General features: G+C 38.2%; 1 protein-coding gene across 3 annotated transcripts in view; it reads left to right on the forward strand.

Annotated features, from left to right (window-relative positions):
* Positions 1–20,496, forward strand: part of Atl3 (atlastin GTPase 3) — a 56,686-nt gene extending 36,190 nt beyond the window's left edge. For all 3 annotated transcript variants that reach the window (XM_047516675.1, XM_047516673.1, XM_047516674.1), the window contains exons 6-13: positions 5,837–5,893; positions 7,548–7,640; positions 8,541–8,679; positions 15,930–16,057; positions 16,664–16,720; positions 17,993–18,064; positions 18,595–19,026; positions 19,755–20,496. In XM_047516675.1, the coding sequence (XP_047372631.1) occupies positions 5,837–5,893; positions 7,548–7,640; positions 8,541–8,679; positions 15,930–16,057; positions 16,664–16,720; positions 17,993–18,064; positions 18,595–19,026; positions 19,755–19,841 (1,065 nt within the window). In that variant the 3' untranslated portion in view covers positions 19,842–20,496. The remainder of the gene's footprint in view (positions 1–5,836; positions 5,894–7,547; positions 7,641–8,540; positions 8,680–15,929; positions 16,058–16,663; positions 16,721–17,992; positions 18,065–18,594; positions 19,027–19,754) is intronic.
* The last annotated feature ends 5,964 nt before the right edge of the window (positions 20,497–26,460 follow it).

Below are 26,460 nucleotides of genomic sequence, written 5' to 3' on the forward strand. Positions count from 1 at the left end.
ATCCCACTCCTTGGTTTATACCCAAAGGACTTAAAATCAGCATACTACAGTGACAAGGCCACATTAATATTCATAGCAGTTCAATTCACAATAACCAAGCTATGGAACCAACTTAGATGCCCTTCAACAGATGGATAAAGAAAATGTGGTATATATACACAATGCAGTATTACTCAGCCATAAAGAAGAATGAAATTATGGCATTTGCCAACAAATGGGTGGAACTAGAGACTATCATGCTAAGTGAATTAAGCCATTTCCAGTAAACCAAAGACTGAATGTTCTCTCTGATACATGAATGCTAACACATAATATTGGGGTTGGGGAATATAAGTTCACTGAATTAGACAAAGGGGAATGAAGGGAAGGGAGCAGAGATGGGAATAGGAAAGAGTAAAATGAATCAGACTTAATGTCCTACGTTCATCTATGAATACATAACCAGAATAACTCCCACATCATGTACAACCACAAACATGGGCAGTTATATTCCACGTATGTATGATATTCAAAATGTATTCTACTGTCATGTATAACTAAAAAGAAGAAATAAAAATTCTTTTAAAAAGGCCATTATTTGTCTTGTTTTATTGGTATATATGCATCTGTCTCTGTGTCTTAAGGACTGCTTCCATAGATTCAACCATCTCATTAAAAAATATTGCATCTATACTAAATATGTACAAGCTTTTTATTCTTGTCATGATTTCCTAAGCAGTACAGTATTTACAAATGCTTCCATAGCATTTATATTGTATTAGGTATTGTAATTAATCTAGTGATGATCTAAAGGATGTGCATATATGCAAATATTTAGCTCTTGCATGTAAGGGACTTGGGCATCTGTAGATCTTGGGGTCTGCGGTGTGGAATCAGTCACTCAGGGATGCTGATTGTGCATGTTCTTTCCAGCTGATGCTCACTTTGAACTATGATTATGTTTCTTGTAATTCATAGGTATGCATTGTCTTTTTTCAGTTTATTATCTTCTGTATGCTGATCACTAATGTGCTCACAAACTTATAGACTCATAAACTTGTCAGCATGATCTAAATACTTCTGGGTTGTTTTATCTTTCCTCGGGGAGGCTTTATACCTGGGGGGTGAATCCTGCTTGAGTCTAGACTGCTGCTTGCAGGCCTGGTGCACAGCTCTCATTCAGCAGCCTTCCTTTGCCACCATCCTGGCAATTACACTTCACTTTGCTCAGTTGAGTCCCGTTTAATCTTTGGATTATTCACTCCTAACTCTTCATTCTCTGTAAGAGGTAATTTTTTTTGAGGTCTTATAAGTCTAAAAATATTTTAGTTTTATCCTAGAATTATAGAATGGAATTGTTTTTCTTTTAGAATTATGAAGGCATTCTTTCATTGTCTTCCACTATCCAGTGTTGCTGTTGTCTTGAGTTATCTCCTTCCTGTTCCTTTGTATTTGACCTTTTTTCTCTCTGGAGTTTGTAAGATCTGTATTCTGTTTTTTTTTTTTTTTTTTTTTTTTGGTGCTGGGGATCGAACCCAGGGCCTTGTGCTTGCAAGGCAAGCACTCTACTGGACTGAGCTATCTCCCCAGCCCATGATCTGTATTCTTGGTAGGCATTTTCATGATAAAGTGACTCAGTATGGGCCTTTTCTTCATTTTTGGCAAACTTATATCCTCAAAGAGATAAGACGTTGTAACTAAGATAACAGAATGCTGTTAAAAAGCAACATTCAGGAAAAAAAAAATCTCCTGGAAATTAGAAATATAAGGGAAAAAAAGGAAAGATTCATTAGGGGAGGAGTTAGAATATACATTGGAGAAAAACTTCCCAGCAGGTTAAATAAAGATATAAAGAGTAGAAACCAGGAAGGAGGGAGGGAATGAAGGAGAGAGAGGAGAGAGAGACTATAGAGAGGGGGAATGAATGAGAAAAGAAGGATGGATGGGGGAATGTGGAGGAGCTAGACACAGGAGGGCACACACTGGAAAAAGGATCAGTTCAAGAGAGGTTTAGCATGTTAATAGGTGTTTTAGTATAAGAGATAGAAAATGAAAAGAAATTTTAAAAGGACATGATGCTATAGTATTGAAGAACATGTTTTCTCCTTTCCTGTTGTAGAATTTTCTCAAATGTGTGGTGGTCTTTGGGTGTCTGTATTTAAGCGTGAGCAATTAAAAACCTCAGTGGGGGGCTGGGGAGATAGCTGAGTCAGTAGAGTGCTTGCCTTGCAAGCACAAGGCCTTGGGTTTGATCCCCAGCACCACAAAAAAAAAAAAAAAAAAAAAACAAAAAAAAAAAACAAAGAATAATAATAAAAAACCTCAGTGGGAGCTTTGATAAGAGGGCAGGCCCTTGTGTATTGATGTGGATCATAGTGAGGTGATTGGGCAAGATTACTGGCTATTTTGTTGACAACTTCTAAATATTAGTCTTTTCAGAAGTTTATTCTTGGGCTGTCACTTTCCCCAGAGATTTCTTTAATCTTCCAGTAGAATGAGAGAGCCAGGGAGTCCTGCCTCGTATGTACACTTTTTACCCACTGGGCAGGTTCTTGTGCTCCCCATCAGAAGACTCAGATAAAGGCACAGCTGCAGCAGGGACCAGACTCTTTATTGGGATGTTTTGCTCCAGTGGAGACACAGCACTGACCACGAGAGTGTTAGGCTGGCTTTCCAGACAAGACGAGAGAGTCAGTTTTATTCTCACAAAATGGGTGGGCTTGAGTTTAGGAATATTAATTGCTTTTAGGATGAATTTTAGAAGGTGTTTTTCCTTTCCTTGGTAAGCACTTCAGCCTTGAGGAAGAGGTAGTCACCCAGTAATCCTGGTGCCAAAGTTTACATTTGTCACACTGAGTCTATGACGTACATGAACATCTTTGTCTCGTGAAAAGAGTGAGTTGCTGTAGCTGTTAAAAGAACACATAAAGCTGGGTGTGGTGGTGCACCCCAGTAACACAGCAACTCAGGAGGATCGCAAGTTCAAAGCCAGCCTCAGCAAAAGTGAGGTGCTAAGCAGCTTAGTGAGACACCCTGTCTCTAAATTAAAAAATACAAAAACAGGGCTGGGAATGTGACTCTGTGGTTGAGTGCCCCTGAGTTCAATACCTGGTACCCACCCATGCCCCCCAAAAAAGAACACGGGTGGGAAATGGAAGAGAACACAAATCATGGTAAGTAACATATCTTGGGAGTCTGTGTCTTTGGTGATTCCTCAATACTTTTATCCTTTGTGTTTGTCCTTGGAGAGGCTGGTGGGATCATCCTGTTCTACTGATGCATCTGGTTTCTGAAGCTGGTAAGGTTGTGTGTGGATAAGTAAGGCACATACCAGGTCTTTAATAGCTGACAGGCTATGTGAGTTGAGCTCCCTGGAGTGGCTAGGAACTGTCTCATTCCCCGCCTTAGAACTTCTGCTTTACTAAGCGGTGCTGCTTTCCATGGGAGTCTCTGACTCTCTCACTTTGACTTAGTTTCCTGTGTCCAGTAAGGTAGTGGACTTATTCCTAAGCCCATCTGAGGTTGGCGTCAAAGGCTAGGGTTTTTGTTTTTTATCCTCTCTAGATAGCACACCTCCCATCTTCTGTGGGTAGTCTGGAGAGCATGGGGCTGCGTGGATGGGAATCTGGGAGTGTAGGTGCTCTGCAGAAATTTGCAAACATTTCTTTAGTTGTCAGCCCCCTTCTTTATACCCCTCCTGCAAGGTAACTGCACCTCGATAATTTCCAAGCCTTTCAGGGATTCTGCTGAGAGAATCTGCTTATTTCTTATTGGTCCTACCTTGCCTCTCACGGAATTTTTGGCAGGGCAGAGAAAGCTAAAATTTGACATTTATCTCTCTTTTCCTTCCAAAATGTTCTGACAGGTTTTCTTTTTTTTTTTTGTTTTGTTTTTGCTGTCATGTTATTTTCCATTCCATTTATCCTGTGAATTTATAATCTTTTTTTTTTTTTTTTTTTTTGTAGTAGGAATTGAACCCAAGGGTGCTCTACCATTGAACTACTTTCCCAGCCTAGCCCTTTTTATTTTTTGAGACTGGGTCTTGCTAAAGTTGTTGAGACTGGCCTCAAACTTGTTTTCCTCCTATCTTAACCTTCCAAGTTGCTGGCATTACAGGGTTGTACCACTGTGCCTGCCTCTGAGTTTATAATTTCTATTTATTTATTTTGGAGTGGTGGGGAAAGAACCAGGATCTCACACATGTTAGGCAAGTGTTCTACCATTAAGCTATATCCCCAGCTCCAGTTTATAACTTTTAAATGTCACTTTGTTATACTTTTAGTGAGGTTTTACAAAGAAACAGAGGTAAATGTGTTGATTCAGTCATTTTCATGGCATGAATACTATGGGACCAGTACTTTTCTTGCTGCTGGATGTTACAAAATGTGGAACTGACAGATGTTCCTGCTCTCATGTGGTTTAAATGTGAAGATAGACTATTTAAGACCAGTAAAGATGTAGCATATTAGATAGTGGTAAACTAGGGGGAAAAATAAAAAGGACACAGGATAGGCAATACCGTGTGGAGAGTTGTAATCTTTTTAGGTTTATGGCTGTGGAAAGTTAGTTGAGAAGGAGCTGTTTGAATAAAGACCTTAAGAAGTGAGGGAGGCAATCCCAAGGATTTTTATTTTTTGTACCAGGGATTGAACCCAGGGTGCTTAACCACTGAGCCACATTCCCTAGCCCTTTTTTATATTTTATTTTATTTTGAGACAAGGTTTCACTGAGTTACTTAGGGCCTTACTGAATTACTGAGGCTGACTTTGAACTTTCTTTTTTTTTTTAATATCTTTTTTATTTTAGATGTTGATAGTCCTTTATTTTATTCATTTATTTATATGTGGTGCTGAGAATTGAACCCAGTGCCTCACACATGCTAGGCGTGTGCTCTACTACTGAGCCATGACCCCAGCCCCTGACTTTGAACTTTCGATTCTCCTGCCTTAGCCTCCTGAGTTGCTGGGATTACAGATTTGCGCCACAGTGCTCATCTCCCAAGGGTATTTGGGGCAAGAACACTGCAGGCAGAAGGAGGAGCCAGACTAATGGCCCTGAGGGAGCTTTGTGTCCAGTGTGTTTGAGGTATAGTGTGAGAGGGACCAGTGTGTCTGGATCACAATTGAAGGACTAGTTTTAATACTAAGTAGGGGTTACAGGGTTGTTTTTGTTTTGTTTTTTTGCGGTGCTGGGGATCGAACCCAGGGCCTTGTACTTGCAAGGCAAGCACTCTATCGACTGAGCTGTATCCCCACCCCAGGGGTTACAAGGTTGTGAGCAGAGTCATGCTGTGGTCTAACATTATTTATAGCAGAACTCCACAGGGAGGCAAGGGACTGAGGTGGGGAGACCAGTTAGAAGGCAATTGTAGTATTCTAGCCCATGTGGGAGTAGTCAGTGATTGGATTCTGGTTTGATTGATGAATTGAGATGTGAGAGAGGGGAATCACTAAGATTAAGATTCATGGCTTCTGTGGACTTTTTTTTTTCCCCCTTTGGTACCATGGATTGAACTCGGGCACTCAACCATTGAGCCACATCCCAGCCCTTTTTTGTATTTTACTTAGAGACAGGGTTTCCTGAGTTGCTTAGGGTCTCACTGAGTTGCTGAGGCTGGATTTGAACTCGTTATCCTCTTGCCTCAGCCTCTGGAGCCACTGGGATTACTGGTGTGCACCATTGTGTCAGGCTTCTGTGGTCTTTTAAAACTGTGGAACTTTTGTTGTAATACAAGTAGTATCCAGTCTGTTAAATGGATATTTTGTGAAAGAATAGCATAGAACTACATTAAGTTATTTATTAAATTAAGTTGTTAAGTTATTTTGCTTTATAAATCATAACTCTTCTTTTTTTAAAGCTCTTCACAGAATATGGTCGTCTGGCAATGGATGAAATTTTCCAAAAACCCTTTCAGGTAGAATATTAACTTTGAATGTAATATGTATCTTTGTACATGACAGCTCACAGGCCACATGTGGCTTGCTGCCTATTTTTATATGATCTGTAAGGTGAGAGAGAGAAACATACACACAATTTTTTTTTTTTTCTCCCAGTGCTGAGGATTGAACCCAGGGCATTGTGCTTGATAGGCAAGCACTCTACCAACTGAGCCAAATCCCCAGCCCCCCACACATTTTTTTTTTTTTAATTTAAGTTTTAATTTTTGCAATGCTGGAAATTGAACACATAGCCTTGTGCATAGGCCAGTGCTCTACCACTGAGCTACATCCCCAGCCCTGGTTTTTATATATTTTAATAGTTGAAAAAAATGAAAATACGATGAATATTTCATGACATGTAAATTGTCTGAAGTTCAGACAACAGCCATAGCTGAAGTGTTAGTGGGACATAGCATACTCATCTGTTTATGTGTCAGCTGTGGCTGTTTTCCTGCTATAATAGCAGAGTGGAGGAGCTATTTAAAATACTTACTCTCTGGCTCTTTATAGAAATCATTTGCTGACCTCTGCTTTAGCTAATTGTTTCTTGAGGATGAGGAAGCACAGTAACCTCAGTAAGACTAGAGGTGCTTTAACATGTAAACATTATTTCTTTTCCTTCCTTCTTTGTTTTGATACTGGGGATTGAACCCAGGAGTGCTTTACCATTGAGCCTACATCTCAAGTTCTTTTTATTCATTTTTTAATTTTTTAAAAATATAATTTTTAGTTGTATATGAACACAATACCCTCAATTTATTTATTTATTTAAAATTTTTTATTTTCACAGACTGAATTTTGATTCATTATACACAAATGGGGCACATCTTTTCGTTTCTATGGTTGTGCACGATGTAGATTCTTACCATTTGTGTAATTTATGCAATGCCTCACACATGCTAGGCAAGTGCTCTACTACTGAAGTATGGCCCCAGCCCCTCTTTTTATTTTTTATTTTGAGATAGGGTCTTGCTTAGTTGCTGAGGCTGGCCTCAAACTTGTGATTTTCCTGCCTGTTTCCTGAGTAACTGGGATTACAGACATGTGCCACTGTGCCTGGCTTTTTTTTTTTTTTTTTTTTTGAGATGGGATCTTGCTAATGTTGGTCCAGGCCAGTGTCAAACTTATGGATTCAAGAGATACTCTTGCCTCAGCCTCAGAAGTGCTGAGACTACAGATGTGTTCCTTTTCCTTTTCTAATGTAAATAACTCTGATCTTATGATTAGCTGGTGCCATGTCAGTCTTTTTCCTCTTTCTTTACTATATTCCTCCTACTTGCCTTTAGGGCAGAGGCTTGAATTTAGTGTTTTCTTTTTTTTTTTTTTTTTTTGCTGGAAATTGAACCCAGGTCCTCACACATACCAGGCAAATGCTGTAATATTGAGCCCCATCCCCAGTCCAAATTTAATGTTTTCTTGGCAGTCCTTTTTATTTCTATTGACCTGGAGGAATAAAAATAACAGATGGGATATATTGAGCTCACATTTGGCTTAAACATGTCCTTTCAGTGTTAATAAAGTTTCCAAGACATTATGGAAAGTCCTTTGTAGAAATTGGCATTAAGCAAAGAACTGTTGCCATTACAGCTTGAAAATGCGTTTATGTAATGTTTCTCTTTTTCTAAATAGACACTGATGTTTTTAATTCGAGACTGGAGTTTCCCCTATGAATACAGCTATGGACTGCAAGGAGGAATGGCATTTTTGGATAAGCGTTTACAGGTAATTGGAAATAAAAATCTCCTAGGGAATTATTCAAAAGTATTGATAACTTTCGTATTTGTCTTTGGCTATTGTATTTAAAACAGATTATCAAAAATGATACTAAATGTATTAAATATGAATCTAGCACAAATTAATATTATTTATTCATGATAAAATAAAAGAACTTGGAGAACTTGGGTATACAATGCACAGAGATATGTAGAAAACAACTGTGATTAACAATCAAAGTATGATTATAATTTCCATTTCACATTTTAAACCAGGTTATATATGTGTCTTTAGAATTTTATGTCAGAATTTTAGTTCTGTTATTTTATTCAGAATTTATGTTTGCTTTGGCACAGATATAAACAGACCTAGCCTGTTCCCCAAAACCAAAGCAATAGGAGTCCTTAGTCACTACTAACTAGTTAGATCCTCCTTCCCTCACACAAACTCTTGGTTCTTTTTTTTTGTATTGGGGATTGAACTGAACTCAGGGATGCTCATCCCCAGCCCTATTTTGTATTTTGTTTAGAGACAGGGTCTCATCAAGTTGCTTAATGCCTTGCTTTTGCTGAGGCTGGCTTTGAACTTGTGATTCTCCTGCCTCAGCCTCCTGAACTGCTGGGATTACAGGCATGTACTATCCACCCTGCCAAACTTTTTTCTTAAGCACTATGTAGTATTCTTTTTAAAACAAACTCTTCAGTATACCTCTTCTTAGTTATAACTATGGGAGCCAAGCATGGTGAATCACACTTCATGCATTTATTATTTCTTGGGGTTCTGAGTTTTCTTATTGGCCTATGTAATCCATCAGAACTGGGAAATCCTTCCTTTATCCCCATTCTAGTGGTTCCTAGTGAAGAAAACCAAATAGTCTTTGGTCAATAAATAGTTGTTCTTCATTGGCAGGTGAAGGAACATCAACATGAAGAAATTCAGAATGTCCGAAATCATATCCACTCATGTTTCTCCGATGTTACCTGTTTTCTCTTACCACATCCAGGACTACAGGTGGCCACAAGCCCTGACTTTGATGGGAAATTGCAAGGTGTGTTACAGATGTTGTTACTCTAAATATGTGACTTGATCTTTGGAATTAAGTAATTACCAATAAATGTCAGTTAAAAATCAAGTGAATGCTTAGCCAGGCAGCACAAGCCTGTAATCTCAACGACTGGGGAGGGTGAGGAAGGAGTATCACAAGTTCAAAGCCAGCCTCAGCAATTTAGCAAGGCCTTAAGCAACTTAATGAGACCCTCTCTCAAAATATAAAAAGGGCTAGGGATGTGGCTTAGTGGTTAAACACCTCTGCGTTTAGTCCCTGGTACCAAAAAAAAAAAAATAAATAAATAAATAAATAAATAAAAAGATCAAGTAGTGAATGCTTAAGAGAAGTAGCATAGTCTATTAGAAAAATTAGTATTTACAGTCTAGTTCACATATTGCTCTTGACTTAATCTTGACAATCAAATTAGTTTACCCTAATTTCTTCATCTGAAATTGTGATGGTTATATCCATCAATGATACTTCTAAGAGACATTATGATTATTGATTTATAAGAGATTGTAAGTGAGGGGTTAGGGACTGTAGCTCAGTGGCAGACTGCTTTCCTAGCATATGTGGGGCACTGGATTTGATCCTTAGCACCCATAAAAATAAACAAAGGCATGCTGTCCATCTACAGTTACCAAAAAAAAAAAAAAAAAAAAAAAAAAAAAAAAGAGATTGAAGTGCTAAATAAAGGAAGACTAAACCCAAGTCAGCTAATATTTATCAAGTAAAATTATCTTCCCAAGAAAAGGTACCACAATGCATGTCGTTTTCAGCTTGTGATTATAGCAAAACCTGCTAGGTCAAGTTTTAATATCAGGAAGTGGATGGCAGGTGAGAGGAATCGAGTTGGGACTCCTGGGTTCCATTATCTTGTTTTGTTTCTTATTCATCAAGGACTTGAATCATTTAATGGCTGGCCCTCAGTTTACACATGTTAAGCTAAGTATTTTGTTTATAAGCTGCTCAGGTTCCTGGTAGAGTGTTGATAATAATAGCTACTAGTTTTGGAGACCCAGCTGAGTTGCTACTGCTGTGCAAGGTGCTTTCATACTGAGGCTCCCAATAATTCCATGAAGTTGGTGTCGTTTCCTTTAATTTACAGATGAAGAAACTGGCAAAAATTAGGAATGTTAGTAATTCAAAGTGCTCAGGTAAAAGCGATAGGGTAGATTCACAATCCAGATCCTGGTGTCCTGAAGCCATACTGTTTTGAAATAGAAATTCTTTGTTTCCAGGCAGTCTTTCAGAGGATATGTACTGTTTAGTTACCAGAGGAACTTGATTCTCAAAGTGGAAGGTTTTCATATCCTCATATTAAATATAAAATGTATCATTTTTCACTTTATTTGATAAAGTTGATTTATCAACTTAATTGATAAATTTGATTTAGTGGATCCAAGAAAATGAATGTACTTAACCAACTCAAGACTTACATTCTAGCTCATCTTAGTATTGCAAAAGAAACCCAGTTTGAGAGATTCACCTTCGATCTTCTATTTATTACTTGTATAATATTATTACTTGTATAATATTTTTAAGTGGTTGGCAGCATTCTTGAACAGGAAACTTGCAGAGACTGTTATATTGTGATTGAAAAATATATGACTTTGGGAGAGAAACCTGCTTAGGCAAACATGAATTAGAAACCTCTTACCTGAAAAAAGCAGTTGCAAGGGAATTTTCAGAGTTAAGTAGTTAGAAGAAGTTGAGCATGCATTTGCATGTATATATGTGTAAGTAACATATTCTTTTTTTTTTTTTTTCTTTTCAGTGCTGGGGATTGAACCCAGGGCCTTATGCTTGCAAAGCAAGCACTCTGCCAACTGAGCTATATCCCCAGCCCCAGTAATGTATTCTTTTAGGTTTATAACGCCTTTTTTTCTTTTGGTATTCAGGATTGAACCCAGGGGCACTTTACCACTGAGCTACATCCCAGCCCTTTTTTAATTTTTAAAATTTGAGACAGGGTCTCATTAAGCTACTACGGCTGGCCTTGAACTTGTGATCCTCTTGCTTCAGCCTCCCAAGTAGCTGAGACTACAGGCATGGGCCACTGTGCCCAGCTTTATAATGCTCTATTATTAGTAAAACTTCTGCCAAATCTTCCAATGGAATTCTTTTTTATTTTTTAAGAGCTTTATGGTTATACATAGTAGTTGGGTTCATCCTAACAAACTCATACATACATGGTAATCAATTTCAGTTCAGGATCCCCACTTCTCTGCCCCTTTTCCCTCCTGTCTTGCCCCTCCAGTGGAGTTCTTAAGTAGGGCTGTTTAGGAGATGATGTGCTGAGTAGAGTGACTTTCATCCTTCATGCCCTTCTTGCCTCATGGTGGTCTCAGGTTATCATATATAAACATACAAAAATGGCATTCTTCACTATTTTTAAGCATTTTAGTGTTTCAAAACATTTTGTTCTGAAATTGTTTCTTTTTATTTTATTCAGGAAATAGTTTAAAAAATATTCTGTAACCCTGACTGTGACATTTTTCTATCACTTTTAGGGATGCACATTGTATTAATTTCCTGTGGCTCTCTTCAACAAATGACCACAAACTGTGTGACTTAAGACAACAAATTTATTTCCTCACAGTTCAGGAGGCCAGAAGCCTGGAGTCATGCTTGGTTTCCTCTGGAGATAGAACCCGCCCCATGCCTCTCCACTAGTTGGTCATCGTGGGCATTCTTGGACTTTTGCTGCATCACTACAATCTGTTTTTGTCATCACACAGCCACCTTCTCTTCATGTTCTCTTTTCTTCCTATCAGCACACCAGTCTTTAGATTTAGGACTCAATCTAATCCAGTAAGACCTTAGTTTACTTGATTACATTTCCAAGTTATATTTCCAAATAAGTTCATTCTTGTGGTTCCTAATGGATTTGCATTTTGGGGAGGTAGCCACGGTTCAATTCACCATAAACACATGTAGATTATGAAAGGTTTAATCACTAAATACTAAGTGTGATAAGTTTGATATTTATTACATTTATAAACAGGAAACAAATTATAAGCAATATTCATTGTCATAATTAAGCACTATTTGGTTCCTTTATTCAAGATAGAACTATGAAATATGTTCAGTGGGTTTGGGTCTTCCTTTATTACATGAGAAAGCAAGTTCAAAAGTAAGTATGGGGGGCTGGGGTTGTGGCTAAGTGGTGAAGCGCTTGCCTAGCATGTGTGAGGCACTGGGTTAGATTCTCAGCACCACATATAAATAATGAATAAAATAAAGGTTTATCAGCATCTAAAAATATTAAAAAAAAAAAAAAAAGTAAGTATAGGGCTGGAAGTATAGAGCCCACTGGTAGAGTGTTTGCCCAGCATGAGACCCTGGGTTTAATTCTCAGCACTGCAAAAAAAAACAAAACAAAACAAAACAATAAAACAGCCCCCCCCCCAATGGTCAGTGTATGTTAATGAAAATATGTGCAGCATCATAATAATCAAAGCACAAGTATGTTGTTATAGGCTATAGACTTTAAAGTACTGGGGCAGTACCACAATTTAAAATGTCTGTGTTCTTTGATCCAGTATTCTCCTTTTAAGAGTTTATCCATGCTCACCTCGCAAACACAAAGTCCTGGGTTCAATCCCCAGCACCGCAAAAAAAAACAAAAAAAACAAAAAACTCAAAAAGAAAAAAAAGAAAAATAAAAGAGTTTATCCAAGGAGTTGTCCAAATCAGTGAACAAAATATATGTCAAGGCTATATACTTCACTAGCATCATAATTATAGAGAATAATTGAAAACAATCCAAATGTTTGTTTATCAGGAATTAGTTAAATTATAATACATCTAATCAAAGGAATAAAATGTGGTCCTTAAAAAGGATAAGATATATAGTTGGATCTATATGAAATTTACACAGAAAGATGTCCATGGTAAATTATTAATTGTAAAAAGATTACAGAGTACCATGTGTGACATGATCCTATTTGTTTAAAAAAATATACATATCTATATATGTTTTTTAAATGGAAAGATTTGAAATCTAAAATTTTCCTTTTTTTGCTTCACTTAAAAATGTCAATAGTTAAATAGCCCTCGGTGTCTATGAGGATTTCTTATGAAGAATTCTTTGAATTCTGCAAAGGTTTATGTATAGCAACATGCCACGTAATGACATTCCAGTCAATGACAGATTGTATACCGAAGGTCCCAAAATAGACATGGTCCCAAATATATTATTATATAGCTTACATGTAGTAGGCTGTCCCATGCAGGCTTGTATAAGTACCCTGTGTGAGCACACAAGAGGAAATTGCCTAATGAAACAGTTCTCAGGGGCTGGGGTTGTAACTCAGTGGTAGAGCACTTGCCTAGCATGTGTGAGGCACTGGGTTCGATCCTCAGCACCACATAAAAATAAATTAAAAAAGGTATTGTGTCCATATACAACTAAAAAAACAAAAGTAAAAGAAACAGTTCTCAGATTGTCTCCCTACAATGTCTCCCATACTTTTTAGAATTGGAGATGGGTATTTGTAATTTTAGGAAACCTTTTAACTACATGGAAGCATACAGAGTGAAGAGTAGATGCTAAATTGCAAACAACAGGTGTCTTTGAGTGTCTGGCCAGTGCTAGCTTAAGAACCACAACCTTTTTTATAAGAGGCCAGTAAGTAGAGCTGATGTATTTCTCAAAGTTAAAAAACCTGGATGTTGGGCTGGGGTTATGGCTCAGTGGTAGAGTGCTTCCTTAGCATGTGTGATACCCTGGGTTCAATCTTTAGCACCATATAAAAATAAAAAGTAAAGATATTGTGCCCACCTACCACTAAAACAAAATATTAAAACAAAGCAAGATAAAAAATCCTGGATGTTATCTCAGAGGCTCAGGAGACTGAGACAGGAGCATGGAAAGTTCAAAGCTAGCCTCAGCAATGGCAAGGCCCTAAGCAACTCAGTGATACCTTGTCTCTAAATAAAAAATACAAAATAGGACTAGGGATGTGGCTCAGTGGTTGAGTGCCCTTGAGTTGAATCCCCAGTACCCTGCCGCCAAAACACCCCACCCCAAAAACCTGGATATTGTATTTTCTCAGGTACACATGTATAATTACTTGATTTAGTTTCTGCAGTCTTGTTCCATATAACTTGGAAAAGCCAACATTAGTCTTAGAATGGTTGGGGTAATCCACTGGAGAATGTTAATGTAGTTTCTGTAGAAAATTTAAGTTTAATAAGAAGCCATTTCTCCAGCTGTTTCCCCAAGTCTTATAGGAATTGTTTTAGTAGTTTTATTTTACTGTAGTTTTAAATATCTGACTACTTACTCAGAGGTAAACAACTATTAAACATGATCTTCGTTTTGGTGTACCAGAAACTGAGCTGCTGCTCCTTGTAGTAATTAGTTAGGAGAATTGGCTGCTTTATGAGACCCTGTTTCATCAGATACAGTGTGACTTTGTCGTCAGTATAAAGAAAAACATCTTTTCCTATTTACTGTAGTAGGGAGATGAATACACTCACTGTTTATTTGTTTAGTTAGAAATTAAACAGAAGGGTTTGTAGGGCAACATCTTTGATGTGAGAGACTGAGCTTGTCTCTTGGTAGATAGTTCTATTCTGATTTGAAATAGAATGGTATAACATTCATAGTAACCAGTTCCCTGCATGAAATATTTTTTGAAACAGTCTTTCGGTATGATAAAAGTTGAAACCATAAAAAAATTTAAATAGATAATACAGTCCTGTGTTTAAAATTCCAAAAAGAGTTAAGCTTTTGGTAAAGTCTCTCATTTTTTTATAAGCTTCCAGAGTTTCTCTAGTATATGCAAGCAAATAGGAATATATATAGAATGGCTTTATTTTTTATTTTATTTAATGTTTGCTGTTTTGGAGATTGAATCCAGGACCTTATGCATGCTAGGCAAATGCTCTGTCACTGAGCTAAATCTCCAGCCTTTTTAAAAATTTCATTTTGAGAGAGGGTCTTACTAAGTTGCTCAGACTGACCTTGAACTTGGGATCCTTCTGACTCAACCTCCCTAGTTTCTGGGATTACTGGTATGTACTACCATGCCTGGATACAACAGTATGTTATGTATATTATTATGAATGGCAGATACTTTTTCAGTGCAAGTTTATAAAGAATTTGTCTCACTTCTTTTCTTGAAATTTTGTGGTTTAAATTTTCATATTGCAGTTAGGTTTATGAAGTGTCAAAGAATTCTTTATTTTAACTCCCTATTTTCATTTGGTAGTTGGGAACTCAGGAAGATGTTAGAAGATTATGCAAATCAAATTCCCTGTGTTTTAATTTTGCTTCTTTACTGTTGGACCAGCTAAGTCTTACTTTGAGGAACCAGCCTTTATTTGATAGCTCTCCTGAATCCTCTGCGGGAACTTTGTAGAACCTACAAGGAGTCGGTCACCTTTCCTGATACAGTGGTTTACATCTTGAGTTGCCCCAGTGGACATCTGAGGAGATAATAGGAAATAACAGTGTGAGGCATAGGTGCTTCCACTTCTTTTAACATTAAAATGTTAACAAAAATAAAACATGATTTCAAGGGCTAGTGAGAGGGTGCAGCAAAGGCCCTGGACAACTTGAGAGGTCGTTTATTGGGTTGGGTTGCTATTTATTTATTTTTGGTGATGGTGATTGGACCCAGGGGCGCTTTACCACTGAACCACATTCCCAGCCCTTTTTATTTTTTATTTTGAAGCAGGGTCTTACTAAGTCATTGAGCCTGGCCTTGAATTTTCTTTTCTTTTCTTTTTTTTTTTTTTTTTTTTTTTTGGTGCCAGGGTCTTGTGCATGCAAAGCAAGTACTCTTCCAACTGAGCTATATCCCCAATCCCTTGGCTTTGAACTTTCTCTCCTCCTGGCTCAACCTCCTGAGTCACTGAGCTTACAGGTGTACGACATTGTGTCTGACTGTTAGTTTTTAAGATATTAATAGTATTTTTAAAAAACAACAAAAAAATGAATAGCCCAGAATGGAAACCAGGATAAGGATATTTTTGTACATTCTTTTCTGAATTGGAGAGAACTTCATATACTAAGAGGGAAGGAGACAAATAAAGGTACAATTGAATAGAGATCTATCAGCATCCTGGTCCCAGCCAGGAAGTATCAAACATACATATAATCTGGGATTCCTCTCACTACTTTTCAGCAAGCAAATGTTAAAATAATTGGATATACTGTGAAGATTGTGTTTTATGCTCACCTTGGTTGAATAAGGCTGTTCGGATTCTTGTCTCCTTCTTCATGGTTCTGTGAACAGATATTGCTGGTGAATTCAAAGAGCAGTTGCAGGCACTGATACCATTTGTATTAAATCCATCTAAGTTAATGGAAAAGGAGATTAATGGCTCAAAAGTCACTTGCCGCGGACTGTTGGAATATTTCAAGGTAAATATGGGTTTTAATTTTTAAAACTGATTTTTGATAAAAGTAATCTAGGTTGTAAACCATCCTGAATTTTAATATTCTGAAACTTAGAAATTTCCTGGGGGAGATGGTGAAAGGCATTTTGAGATCTTGGTGCCCTTCCAAGAATGGGCCGCTGGGTGGCAGTATGGGTCTAGGAACCAAATGGATGTTCTTTGCACTCTCTTCGAGGAGTGATTACAGTGGCTAAAGGAAGATTGTACTTCAAGGAAGATGGTGTGGACAGGAGATGGTTAGGAAGTTGCTGTGAGTAGGAGATGGCACCTAGATGTGACCCAACTACCTCCAGGCGGATGGTCTCTCTGCCCACAAGTTGTGGTGAGGCCGGTGTGCATGGGGAGTCTGATGGGAAAGGATTCCTAGGCTTGTGCTGCTTGAGAACATTTTTAGATAACTAAAAATGCTAACATCTACTCAAAGGTGTGTTGTGGTTTTGCTAATTCCTGATTGTTGATCTAGGTCTTTAGGAAAATGCAGTTGTATGGTCCCTATTTCAAAAAATTAGAACATGATTAAACTATGACAGAACACCGTTTCTCATAATCATTCTTATGTTTATATTCTAAGGCATATATTAAAATTTATCAAGGAGAAGATCTGCCTCACCCCAAATCCATGCTTCAGGTAATCAGTCCTTTGATATCCTAAATGATATCCTTTAATTGCTCAAGTTGATGCAGATACAGTAAATCAGAATCCTGTAAGAAGACAGGAAACAACTCACCTTTCCCATAATGCTAGATATTTTGATGTTTAGCACACCTTGCTGCACTCTAGGTGCCTTCTGGTTTTCTTGTCTTCATTCACAGTGGTACAATCAAAACAGATTGGCTTCTCTTTCTTGTTCTTCCTCTCACACACACTTTGGGAAACATTGCTTCATTATGCCCAGGTGAAGCATACCCACAGTTTTAGACAAGTAACTTCCAGTCACCTGGGGTTTACTTCCTTAGGACATGTCTTGACTTGTCTACTTATGATGCACACTGTTCAGGTTTTTTAGTTTCAAGTAGAAAATATCTTTGGTTGAAACAGTTCCTGACTTCTGTTTGCTGAACATAAGGGTCTTTATTGCCAAATACTGATTTCTTTAGTAGCAAAACGTTTTCACAAAGTTAGGTAGAGCCTCTGATTGACATCATAAAGATATATATAAATATACACACATTTTTTTGTTTTTGCTTTGCATCTCCCTTCCTTCTTCTTTCCTTCCTTCCTTCCTTCCTTCCTTCCTTCCTTCCTTCCTTCTTCCTTTTCCTTTCCTTTCCTTCCCCCCTCCCCACCCCCCATGGTGCTGGGGATTGAACCCAGGGCCGAATGTAAGCTAGGTAAATTCTGTACCACTAAGCTACACTCATAGCTCAAGCCCAGGGGCACTTAACCACTGAGCCACATCCCCAGCCCTTTTTGTTGTATTTTATTTAGATTCAGAGCCTCACTGAGTTGCTTAGGGCCTCACTAAGTTGCTGAGGCTGACTTTGAATTTGTAATCCTCCTGCCTCATTCTCCTGAGCCACTAGGATTATAGCTTGCATGTATTTCTTACATTTAAAATTGAGGCAAAGGAGGGCTGGAGATATAGCTCAGTTGATAGGGTGCTTGCCTTGCAAGCACAAGGCCCTAGGTTCAATCCTTAGCACCGAAAAAAAAAAAAAAAAATTGAAGCAAAGGAAATGATGTTTTCCTTGATTTTTGAACTTTTAATTCATGGCTTTGGAGAAAGCCATGTTTTGGGAGAAACTTTGGCAGAAAAGGTGTATTTTATCAATTGATGATGATATATGAAAACTTGAAAAATAGCAGAAGGTCAATAAAAAATCTGGGGAGGAGGGCAAGGGATGGTTTTTACCTAGAAAAATGGAAGAATTTATAGTTCATGCTTTCATTTCTTAAAAGGCTACCGCTGAAGCCAATAATTTAGCAGCTGCAGCCTCTGCCAAGGACATTTATTATAACAGCATGGAAGAGGTATGTGCTGCATGTTCCGTTTTCTGAAATATCTGTACCCTGTGCATTGTTGCTTAATTCAAAAGTTCAAACTACTTGGGGCATGTACTTCTTAGTGCATCTTATGATGAGGCAGCAAAGCTGTTTTCAGGTCTGCCTGGTAATTGGGGCCTTCTGATTATTACCATTTCTAACCAAAGTTTTATTACAGTGCCATTGTTCTTTGTGATTACTGGTACTCTGGTGTTTTAAGTGACTTATTAGCCTTGATCATCTTTCTAACATTAACTTCTAATATCGTAAAACAGTCTAACTTCTGTGTCTTTTTCACTTGTGTTATTCAGCACTTGTTTTTCAAGGGATTTTCTTTTTTCTTTAATATTTTTATTTGTAGGTGGGCACAATACCTTTATTTTGTTTATTAATTTTTTTTTAATGTAGTGCTGGAGATTGAACCCAGTGCATCATGTGTACTCAGCAAGTGCTCTACTACTGAACCACAACCCCAGCACTTGAAGGGATTTTCAGTATACCATTTTTGTTCTTTTTAGGTTTGTGGGGGAGAGAAACCTTATTTGTCTCCTGATATTTTAGAGGAGAAGCACTGTGAATTCAGACAACTGGCTCTGGACCAGTTTAAGAAGACCAAGAAGATGGGTGGGAAGGATTTCAGCTTTCGCTACCAGCAAGAGCTGGAGGCAGAAATCAAGGAACTCTATGAAAACTTCTGCAAGCACAATGGTAGCAAGAACGTCTTCAGCACCTTCCGAACCCCTGCAGTGCTCTTCACGGCCATTGTGGTTTTGTACATAGCCTCAGGCCTCACTGGCTTCATTGGTCTTGAAGTTGTGGCCCAACTGTTCAACTGTATGGTTGGACTGTTGTTAATAGCGCTCCTCACCTGGGGGTACATCAGGTATTCCGGTCAATATCGAGAGCTGGGCGGAGCTATTGATTTTTGTGCAGCATATGTGTTAGAGCAGGTAAGTGGTGCTGGCTGAGCATTGGTGATGGACAGATATTTGTGCTTCTGTTATATCTCAGTTTTGGAGAATTCATAGTGAAAGGAAGCATGAGAAACTTATCTTTCTAGTGGATTTTAGATTTTATTTTTCTTTAGAATATTAATATTTATTCCTAATATTTTGTTTCCTTGCCTAAAAATATCTTTTAATACAAAAAGTTCTGAACTTAGATGTATTGTGTTTAAACTTTTTAAGTTACATGTTCTTCAGGCAAAATTCTGGTGTGATTCTCTCTATGCCCACTCCCCTGATTAATTTGTTTCACTAAAAATCAAGAGCTTTGAAAAAAATAAGAACTCAACAAAACGTTCTGTTTTGAATCCTTTTGGGTTAGAAGTGAATGGCATCTCCTTCATTTAAAAATCTTGTAAAAAGCCAGTGGGTTTTGGCATTGGGGTGTTCTCCAGTCTTACAGATCTTTGAGACTGGATTGTTTCTTTTCCTGAGTAGCATGAACAAATCAGTTAGGTCAAGTAGCATGTGTGAAGCCAGGCAAGCCACCCACCATCATCCCCAGCTGGCTCCACTGACTCTTGGGAGTTAGCTGCTGCCATAGCCTCCCCTCACCCTGCATGCTTCTACTTTTGGCAGCATAGCAATGAGGAAAATTTATTTCCAAGGACTTATTGTCTTGATGTTGTGTTGTATTTTATTAACTTACATGTTGAATAAATGGACTTTTGCAGGCTTCTTCTCATATTGGTAATTCTACTCAGGCTGCTGTGAGGGATGCAGTTGTTGGGAGACCACCTGTGGATAAAAAAGCTCAATAGCATCTTAACAGGAGGATCCAGCAGGAGCCCAACCAGCCCCTGGATTCCTGAATCTCTGCATGGCTCTGGGTCCAAGTCCAGAGGAAGGGCTGATCTGAGACCATCTGGCAAGAGCTGCAACAGGGAACTGCAATAAATGAACTGACCTCTTCTGTGGTTTCAGATTCTTTAAACACATTTCCATTTCTGTTGGAAGCATTCCTTTTCCTTGCTCTTAGATCCAAGCCCGTGTCTGTCTTATTCTCTGCTTTATGCACTTTATTGGGGGATGGGGAAAGCTAAAGAAAAAAGTGGAAATGCAGCTTTTAAGTCTTTTATGTGTCACTTTAGTGCCTTTTAAGATTGAATCCATGCTTTTGTGGACACAAAAGGGAAGAGATGGAGGATAACCTCATGAAGTGTGCTCTTGTGGGTGAAACTCGTCAGTTCTTATAGACCTTACTCTTTTGAGAAGGTTTCCTTTTTTAAAAAGTTTACAAAACTTTGAGAAGCTTCAGAACTAAAGACTAACTGAAAATGATGCCATTAACCTTTTGAAATCTTATAATTTTAAGATTCTGTTTGCCATATGCTATGGGAAAATCATATATTTAAATATACCATACTTTGGAATATAAGGTCTTTTATCTGATAGGTTGGAGTTTTGTTGAACCTACTTTTTTTTTTTTTTTTTTTTTTTTTTTTTTTTTTGTTACTATGGCTTTTAGCACACAGGCAAACATGCCTGAAAAGCCAGAGTAGCCCATAATAATAGAAATGAGCTGGATACTTTAAGGAAAAAGCTGAGTTTGAATGAACCTGTGACCTCTGGTAAGTCACTTGAAACTTGTGCCTTGGTTTTTATACATATATATGTTACACACAGCTCTCAAACAAAATTTTCATTTGAGATGTTTTGTTTTGGAAATTTGCTTGAGTATAGAACTTTATATTAAGAATTAGAGGAAAGATATTACCAAATATTACTGCCTTTGATGTCCTATTTCATGTGACTTAGCAGTAATTAATAATTAAGTTGCCTGACTTAAAGTCTTTACCCAAACTGTGTATTTGTATTCTTCTATGTACTAATGGTCTTAATAATGAAGCTAAAATTGTTAATTTCACTTCATGAGTCTTCCTTTATTTAATTTTAGTGTTCTGTAGTCTGGTAGCTTTAAAATAACTTTGGCTTAGGAAGGACCAAAGTCCTACTCAAATATGAACAGTATCTAGATTATTAAGAATCTTTACAAAAATTTACTTTGATTATGAGACAAAAAAGTTTTATCTATTGGTTGCTTTGTTTTCTTTGATTTATAATGGTGAATTGTGAATTTAAAACTTGCCTACAAGTATTTATATAAACATTCAGGTATATGAACCTTAATTTTTAAGATAATTTGATTTTTGTTGTGGGAGGGAGGCAGGAGGGCTTAGGCAAAACCTGAGTGGAAATTTTAAATACACGAAGTTTGAATGGAAGGTAGAAAAAAAGAAAGTATAGCATTCAGTTACTGTCAGGGAATTTTCTTTTGACAAAACACTTTACCTCTCAAGTATTTTTATAAATCCTGAATTAATTCCAAGCCTTTTACATATTTTCATATTTACATACCATCTTGCTCTGAAGTTCTTGCTATTTTATTCACTTTCTGTTACATTTTAGAAAAATTCCAGCTTGTTCTAAAAGCTGTTTACTTGCATCTGAGTGATACCAAGCTTTGACTAGTAAATTAAAAGCTCACTTTTGAAATTTTGGTGCATTTTGAGATGATTTCTCATCTCTCTGAAGGTTCATACTTACTAACGGGCCTTACTGATGCTGAGATAATTAGCTTTTAATGAATTCTACAACTAAATTTACAGATATCAGAATAATCATCCAAAGTGGTTCTACATTTAATAGTGACAAAGGCTGATGCATCTCAGTTCATTTTAATACTGAAGTCTTCGGTTTAAAAAAAAAAGTGTATGATTTGATAATGTCTTAGGATTTTGTTCCTGTTTGAATTCACCATTTCTGTTTTGGTCTTATACAGGAACAATCTTTAGAAGAATTACTTTGAGTTCTTTTTTTGTTGCTTTTAGTTACCTTACTCTGCCTCTGGACAGTGTTTATAAAATTTTGTTTGAGGGTTCTCATGACTTTTCTTTGGCTTCTCTTCTCAACAGTAAATTGATGATTTTATATCAACTTTTTCAATGAAAGATGCCTTCTCACTGTTTGGGAGATTTATAACCAGTTGGGGAAGAATGTCTTTTTCCAGTTTCCCTCTCCAGTTTTGTCTGGGACATTGTGCTCTGACACTTTTGCCGCTGCTGGTGGACATTCATGCACACATTGTTAATTTGCACTTTCTTAACAATATATGGAGCACATTTTTATTAAACTATACCTGGAAGTTTAAAAAATTTCCATTAAAATAACTCATTTCAGGAGAAATTGCCGATTTTTTTTAATACTTCCAATTTGCCTCTTACAGTCAAAGTAGTAGAATCAAAGTTTTGAGTCTTTTACTGAGCAACGTTTCTAGATAGGTTTGTAGACAGCAAACTGTTATGTATGGTGATAAAACATCTTCAGAATCATCATTTTTTTTTTTTTTTTAAAGCAGTATACCAAAAAAATCTGCTTATCTCATGCAGGTTTATGTTTTTAACACCCATTTTATACTTGGCAAAATCACTTATGAATATTGTGTCTGTTTTGTTTATCCTTGTTTTTCCTCTTACTCTGGGCAAACAAACATACTGCCTTGTACTTGGAGTCAGTTTCTCTAGCAAGTCAACTCAAAGTGTTCTAACCTGGCTTATAAAAGTTGTGCCTTGGATAGGGTGTGTTTGGATAAGCAGAAATGTGTGTGTACGTTATGGAGAAATTAGGTAGGTTGATTCCAGCTCAGGCAAAAACAATAAAAGTTCCCCCCCCCCCCCAGGATTAAAAAAAAAAAAAAAGTAACATGTAAGTCATCTTCATAGAACTGATCTTTTTGGTTTTTTTCCTCCTCTGTAGAACTATTGGAATGTAGTTCAGGATGATTTGATGTTTCCATTGAAGGTGGCCAGCTTGAGCTGTGCCATTTCAGTTTACATTCGGATCCAACAAAAATTGTAGTCAAGGAATAAGGGCATAATGCTTCAGTTACTAAAGTACAAACTATCTGTGATTTTTAAAAAATGACATCAAGCCCATCGTGAAAGACTGCACTTGGAACAATTTTCCTCCTGTTGTGAAAAGTCTTATTGAAGCTGTATTTTGGGTAGTGGTTCTCATCTGCCTTGAAGTGCATGTGAGACTTGGCGGTGTGATGCTCAGCTTTATACCCAGGAATTACCTCTGTTGGTCTGGCTGTGGCCCTGGAATCATCACTTTCATAAACAATATTGTAGGTGATTCAGAGACCACAGAGAGACTACCCTCGAGGGCGGAAAGCACCAGTGAGAGTACAGTTTGGTGTTGTCTGGAGGCAGGTGGACAGCTCTTAGCCCGAGGTCCAGGATCAGTGGTCTGCTGCCATCTTCAATCACCAAGAGTTTACTGTGTTCAGAGTAATAGGGTGCCTTCATCCAGAGGATTGTTTTTCAAAGTTGTCATAGTGCCTTCTCAGAAAAAAACGAATGTAACAAGTATCCTATTTACTAACAGTGTAATTAGGATTTTTTTTAAACAAAATTTCAATAGCTGTTTTTCTTTTAACAAATCAAATTCAACACTGTGACTTGAATTCCTAAATCACCACAGAAAACAAACTACAAATAAAAATAATGAACAAAATGGACAGGACAGGATTGTAACGTAATTAGCAGCCTAAGTACCTGTGTCAGGAACTTAATAAGATCTAGAGGCAGAAGGGTTTTGAAAGGAAATTTTCTTTGGGAAGGAATTTCATGTGACAGAAAATTTAAATGTAATTTTTAAGACAAAGAAGGTTGCATTGGTTCCAAAAGCTTTCTAATTCAGAAGAACAAAAGCTGTCACGGATGTAAGGCTTAAAGGGGTTAAATCTTGAACATACACAAATGTTCCTTATTTTTTTTCTTTAAAAAATGACTTGTTAAAAATACTTTGTGCTAGACCTTGCCTTTGAATAGCTTCAAATTTTAATATAGTTTTTAAAAAGTGCAATGGAATGAGATTATGCTATTGTATATTAAAAGCATGTTTCTGTTTCACTCCCAGTTGTCATTTAATGGAATAAAGATCACAACACCATGTTGCCTGTTTTTCTTGTTCTGTAGCATGGACAGATCTGTGAGTGTGAGATTGGCAAAGGGAATACAATCTCCAGGGGGTGGAAGACCTGTCGGGTTGCAGTGTGGTTCACATCAGCTAGCTTTCTCTGTCCTACAAAATCATCCTGATCTTTTTTTTTTTTTGCAGTGCTGGGGATCGAACCCAGGGCCTTGTGCATGCGAGGCAAGCACTCTACCAACTGAGCTATACCCCCAGCCCCCTGATCTGGTATTCTATTAGCATAGTGCTGGAGAAGTCTGTGCTGTTGGTGCGGTGGCTTAAAAGTGAACAGAAACTTTACCTGTGGTAACGGGGACTTGTGGGGACCTTTGGATTTGTAACAGTCTGATTTGGTTGCTCTATCTGGAGGCAACTGCTTAAGTGGTTCCTTTTTGGATATGGGGAGGGTGGGAGGCAAAGCTCTGCTGAAAGGTGACCGTGGAGTTGGTGGGGAGGTAACACTGAACGCAATTCCTAACAGCCAGACACTGTATTGCCCTGTGGTAGAAGATCTCTTCCCTAGTTTGAAGCACACTGGGTGGCGTCAGCAGTTTTCATGTGTCCACCATTCCTGATGGTGATCATGTGTCAGGTGCTATCCTGGGTGCCCCAGTAGGGTTCCTCAGGTTAGCAAGAGACGGGAGACTTGGAGCTCGCTGTATGAAGAGGGACGAGAGCAGAGAACCAGTACTTGGGTGCTTGGGTTGATGCCCCACCAGCACAAGGTGGGGAGAAAGGGTGAGGTGTGCGGTCCTGCACAGATGAGTCCAGGAAATTTATGGCTTGCCTTTGACTCTTCTTACCAGGCTGCAAAAACCAAGTCCTAACTTAATCCAAAAAAGGAATTGTAGCTGGGAAAAAGCTTTCGTAACTGGATTTCTGGGGCCCAAACTCATATCAGGCACTGAAAAACTCAGAGACAACAGGACTCTTACAAATGGGCAGTGGCCAAATTATCTGCTGTTGCCCACGAATTTCCTGCATGCCCTTGGGGAGGGCGGGCATGGTTCTAGGCTTATGTCATTCCACTTAAATATCCCCAGAGGAAAGAGGCCTCAATCAAGTTGTCTATTTAAAAATACATTTCCATCCCAGAAAAGGCACCTGATTGGTGTGGTCTGAGTCATGCTTCTTGCAATCAGCACTGTAGCCTGGGTTATACCTAGGTCACAGGTGTCTACGACCAGAGTAATGGGGTACTGTGGTTGGCAACCCCACTAGGATCACACAGAGACACCAGTGATCACTGCTGGCCAGACCAAAACACCCATTCAGTTACCAGTTACCCAGACCTTGCCTTTTAGCAAATGTGGGATTGAGAGAGCCTGGCATGTTTCCCAGGTTAAGGTTCTGAAATGTTCCTTTAAGGAGGGGGTAGATATTGGTTAGGCTGCACATTTATGCAGTAGAAGTTTTTTAGAGCATTTTTGCTAGGGATTTGTTCTCTTTTCCTCTTCAGCAGGACTTGAGAGTTTTATTTTTAATATTTTTTTAGTTGTTAATGGGCCTTTATTTATATGCAGTGCTGAGTCAAACCCAAGGCCTCCCAAATGCTAGGCAAACTACCACTGAGCTACAACCCCAGCCCAACGACTTGAGGATGTTTGAGAGATAGGAAAGAAATTACTCGTTACCCTTTACCCTTTTCTTTCATAGAAGCCTGATGTTTTTGCTCAGAGCACTGTCAAAATTGGCATATTCACCAAGACTTACAACAGCCTGGATACTTATAAGCCCTGTATTCTGTTGGCTGATGAACGCTTTTCCCCTGAGGAGTATTTCTGTTTTGAGTTGCTGTTAAGCAATGGAGTCCCTCATGTCACCACAGAACCTGTTCCTAGTGTGTTAAGAAGCATCTTAAATATTCACGCCTCCCCTTAAATGCATCTTACCTGCTTTTGCTCTCTTCTCACCCTCTCCCCTACCCTCTCCTGCCCTGCCCCAAGGGGTGGCTCAGGCCTGCACACCAGTTTTATTCTTGAGCCATTTTTCCACTTGCTCAGTTACTCCTTGAGAGTCAGCGAGGGCAGTGGATTCTCGAATCCATGCTCTTGAGAAGGCAGAATGGAGAAGACAGCAAATACTTAAAAACTAGTATTTCCCTTTTCAGCTACGGGGCTCCGTAGCTGAGGTATGTAGAAGCTGGAGGGTCAGATATTAGTTGGCTCCTTTCTGTCCACTTCCCTTGGTATAATGGTACTATGGTTTAAGAATGTTCCCCAAATTTCATGTATTGGAAACCGAATCCCCAAAGTTAGATGTGAGTGGCATTTAGAAGGTGGGAGCTTTGGGAGGTGACTGGGCAGAACTGCCACTAATGGGTCAATCCGTTCATTTGTGGATTAATGGGTTCTCCAGGTTCTTACTCTGTCTTGCCATGTGATGCCCTCTGCCATGTTATGG

Source organism: Sciurus carolinensis, chromosome 11 (assembly GCF_902686445.1).
Source record: "Sciurus carolinensis chromosome 11, mSciCar1.2, whole genome shotgun sequence".
Classification (NCBI taxonomy): Eukaryota; Metazoa; Chordata; class Mammalia; order Rodentia; family Sciuridae; genus Sciurus; species Sciurus carolinensis.